Genomic DNA, 4,208 nt, shown 5'->3' with positions numbered 1-4,208 from the left:
CCACTCAACCCCCCCCTTTCCCCTCTACCATAACCTGTCTGCCCAGCCCCTCCCCTAACCCCCTCACCTCATCCTCACCCTCCCACTTCCCTGCCATACCCCCCTCCCTCCACACCATCATTTCAGGCACGAGATGGGACTCGTCCCTCCCAGTGAGGGTACCCACACCCAACGAGGGCTCAGTTTCTCTTGCAGTTGACATTTCAATACTGTGCAATGGAGAAAGAAATCCTTAAAACAAAAACAGTGACCTCCTTGGTGTTCTTTGTGCCGTTAGTTCCAGGGATGTGGATTGGGAAAGTTCAGATTCATTCTGGTAAATAATGGACAGGCTGTAGGGCGGGGAACCACGAGGACTGACCAATGGCATCATGTCGGCATGGTGGGGGATGGGGAGGTTGCAGGTCATGTGGGGACACAGTTGACCCTTCCAACCTGACCTCCATTCCCAGTCTCCATAGCAACAAGCCTGTTCCCTCAACCAGAAAGGTGAGAGGTCAGCAGATTGCTATAATCATGGCCTGATTTGCTCGCGAGCGTTTTTATGATTGATGAAGCAACAAATTACAAAACAATCATATTCACTTTATCACATTTGTTGAGAACAAATAATGAAAAATATCAGTGTGATTGATTGAGAGAATGAGCACAAGGCAGAGACACCAAAGCAGCTCAATAAGCCAAGTGCACAGTCTTCAGACAGACCCCTCCCTATTGCACTTCAAACTCTTCGGACCCATGCACTTTACGGATGTGACCAGCCCCTCCCTCACCCCAGGCACTTATTGATCCCACACGAGACATTATTTGAAGGATGTAGAGGACGAAAGGGATGGGACTTCATACAGAACCCACTGCTTCCCTCCTGCAGTCTTCTCAAACCTATAACCCCAGTATGTTGGTATCGATAAGGCTTCAGAGGGGGAGGGGAAACTGAAGTGGCTATCACCCTTTCCAGAACCATTACCGATATGTGGGACTGCCTATCTTCACATGGCAAAGCCATTGCTAACACTACCATCAAAACAGTCATCACTTCCATCGCCATTACCACCAGTGCCACCATTACTACCAAGACCACCATTATCACCATCACCTCCATGAACAACTCCACTGACATCACCATCACCATCAGCACCACCAGCACGGTCACTGCCAACACTATCACCTTCACCACCATCACCACAATCACCGAGATGACTACATGACATCACAATATTATCAATCCCTTATCGCCACCATCACTATCATGACCATCACCACCCACAAGACTGGAAAATAACATAGGGAGAAAATCAATTCTGGGATCATCCATCTTTCCTGGCCTCACATCCCAGGAATGCCTCTCTTTCTCAGACCCACATCCTGGGAATATTTGTCTTTCCTAGATCCACATCCAGGGAGTGTCCATCTTTCCCAGTCCCACACCCTGGGAGTCTGCCTTTCTCAGCCCCATATCCAGGGACTGTCTGTCTTTCCCAGCCCCACATCTAGGGACCATCCCTCTTTTCCGACTCGCCATCCCAGTCAATGCACTGCCCAGTGGGTTTCACTGTATCCTTAAGCCCCATTGGCCCCTTTCACAGAGTCCCCTTTGTGTACGGAGTGTTGGGATTGTACCTTGCCCCGGGTCTTCTCTCCCCAAATACAGTCGGCCCACAAACCCCCTGCCTCACCCTCCCTTTCTCACATCCTGGACATCAACAAGAGGGAGATAGGAAGCGACTGGGTGGGGTGGGGTGGGGTGGGGGGCAGTGCCAATGAGTCCAACCCCTCAGACGAATATCTGAAGACACTGGTCAGTGGAGGAGAAAGCGGGAGAGGAAATTTAAGGTGTAAGGTTCATAACCAGAGGCTGCAGAAAGAAATCATTTTGTGAGAAATATAAGGGAGCCGGTGGGTGGGGGTGGGGAGGAGGTAACAGAAAGGGTCTGAAATAGCAAACTGAAAAACTCAACAAAGCTCTGGTTGAGGACCATGCCCTACTTCATTTAGCTTGAAGAGTGAGGCAAGGCACTAGGGTTTTAATATACAACAGTATCAATCATTACCGCCAGCCGACAGAAACTGTCTTTAATATTCACAGGGAGAGCAGTGAAAGAAACCCTTTGTTTTTTGCAGTGAATTACAATCATTCAACAAATGGCCTGGATTTCAAAATCTATCCCCTTGCTTCCTCGCCAGGAAACCATTGTTTTTCTGTTGGTTGCTTGACACTTCCAATAAAAAAAAACGTTAAAGGTAGGGGCAAAGATAATCACGCTCGAATCTTATCTTTAGGAGGTAATTTCATTTTGTTTGTTAAAGGCTTTACCTGTGCAGCCATGAACGAGAGATCCATGGTGGGTTACTGGAGTGCTCCACTATCCGAAAGTTGACAGTCGCAGGCTCTGATCAATCGCGTTTCCCTGGCAGTCTCTCTGTTTCAGCACCAACGGCTCTCTGACAGCATCCCTTTGTCTCTCTCTCTGTCTCTCTGTCTCTCTCTCTCTCTCACACACACACTCGCCCACTCAGTAGCAAGTGACTCCCTCCCCTTATGGACAGCTCCCAGCCGGGATGGGTTTCCGAATGCAGCTGCTTTCTGCACTGAGCTGTCTGCCAAGGTTCCTGGACCAAGCTTTAGGGACAGCTTTGTTCCTCCAGCACGAATCTCTAAATAACCCTTCCCATTCTGAGCAGACTGAGAGAGACCATGGCAGGCAGCAATCATGTGGTGCTGTTTTCATCTGCTCAAGCTGTCATGAGTCTTGTATTTAGTTACCAGGGCAACACTCCCTTAGCAACAAAGGGCCTATAAACCAGGACATAAACTAGTTTCTGTTTCTTAAAGGGGTCCTCTGTATGCCTCACCCTTGGAAATCAGATTCACCCTCATTGAGAAACAGAAAATAAAATAATGTAAGTTGCCAGAAATCTCAATTAACAACAGAAGATGCTGGAAGCATACAGAAAATATATTCTTGTCATCCCAGTCTCAGTTGCTTTTTGCTTTTATATTAACATTTAAAACACGACCATCTCTCCTTCAAAAATATCTAATATTCATCTCGACTCCAAACGTTAGCTGGCTTGCTCTCCATGGGTACTGCCTGACCAGCTGCGATCTCCAGCATTTTGATGTTATCACACCCAGAGTTCTCTTTGTCCCTTTGAATTTCTGCCAATCTTGTCCAATTCTCAACAACAACCTGAATTTAAATAGCAACTTCAACACCCTCAAGGTTGTTCACCATCCGACAAAAGTTGACAGCGAGACACACACAAGAGCAGGTCAGAGGCTGGGAATACTGCGGCAAGTAACTTACTTCCTGACTCCCAAAGCCTGTCCCATCATCTCCAAGGCACAAGCCAGGAGTGTGATGGAATACTCCCCACTTGCCTGGAGCGGGGCAGCTCCAGGACAAAGCAGCAGTTTGACTGCCACCACATCTGCAAACATCCATTTCCTCCACTACCGACGCTCAGTAGCAGCAGTGTGTACTATCTACAAGATGCACTCCAGAAGTTCACCAAAGATTCCTCAGACAGCACCTTCCAAACCCATAACCACTTCCATCTAGAAGGACAAGGGCAGCAGATACATGGGAACACCACCCCCTGCAAGTTCCCCTCCAAGCCACTCACCATCCTGACTTGGAAATATATCGCCGTTCCTTCACTGTCACTGGGTCAGAATCCTGGAATTCCCTCCCTAAGGGCCATTGTGATCTACCTACAGAACATGGACTGCAGCAGTTCAAGAAGGCAGCTCACCCCCACCTTCTCAAGGGGCAACTAGGGATGAGTAATAAATGCTGGCCCAGCCCCTACCCCATGAATGAATAGAATTTTTAAAAGTTGCAACAGGTAACCAAACATTTGAATAGCCAATGTTGGTCCTTTCTTTAAGAAGAGCAACAGGGATAATCGAGGAAGTGACAGCCAGCAAGCCTTAGATCATGGCTCAGAAATTCAGAGAAGATTCTTTGGGACAGGAATTTACTTACATTTGGAAAAATATATTAACTACAGGCCACATGGGCTTTGTGCAGGGAAGGTCAAGTCTCACAAATGTGATTGAGCTTTATGTGGAAGTGGATGAAGATGATTGATGAGGGTAGTGCTGTGGATGTTGTCCATATGGACTTTAGCAAGGCTTTTGACAAGGTCCCTCATGGCAGGCTGGTACAGAAGGTGATGTCATGTGGGATCTGCAGTGAGAGGGT

General features: G+C 47.8%; 1 protein-coding gene across 1 annotated transcript in view; it reads right to left on the bottom strand.

The window, feature by feature from the left end:
* LOC122553341 (uncharacterized protein C14orf132) overlaps positions 1 to 2,709 on the bottom strand; it is a 56,784-nt gene extending 54,075 nt beyond the window's left edge. The window contains exon 1 of the mRNA XM_043696914.1: positions 2,315 to 2,709. Coding sequence (XP_043552849.1) covers positions 2,315 to 2,341 — 27 coding nt within the window. The 5' untranslated portion in view covers positions 2,342 to 2,709. The remainder of the gene's footprint in view (positions 1 to 2,314) is intronic.
* Positions 2,710 to 4,208: the final 1,499 nt, after the last annotated feature.

Source organism: Chiloscyllium plagiosum, chromosome 10 (genome assembly GCF_004010195.1).
Source record: "Chiloscyllium plagiosum isolate BGI_BamShark_2017 chromosome 10, ASM401019v2, whole genome shotgun sequence".
NCBI classification, from domain to species: Eukaryota; Metazoa; Chordata; class Chondrichthyes; order Orectolobiformes; family Hemiscylliidae; genus Chiloscyllium; species Chiloscyllium plagiosum.
Note: the sequence above shows the minus strand (reverse complement) of the source record. Positions and strands in the feature narration are given on the sequence as shown.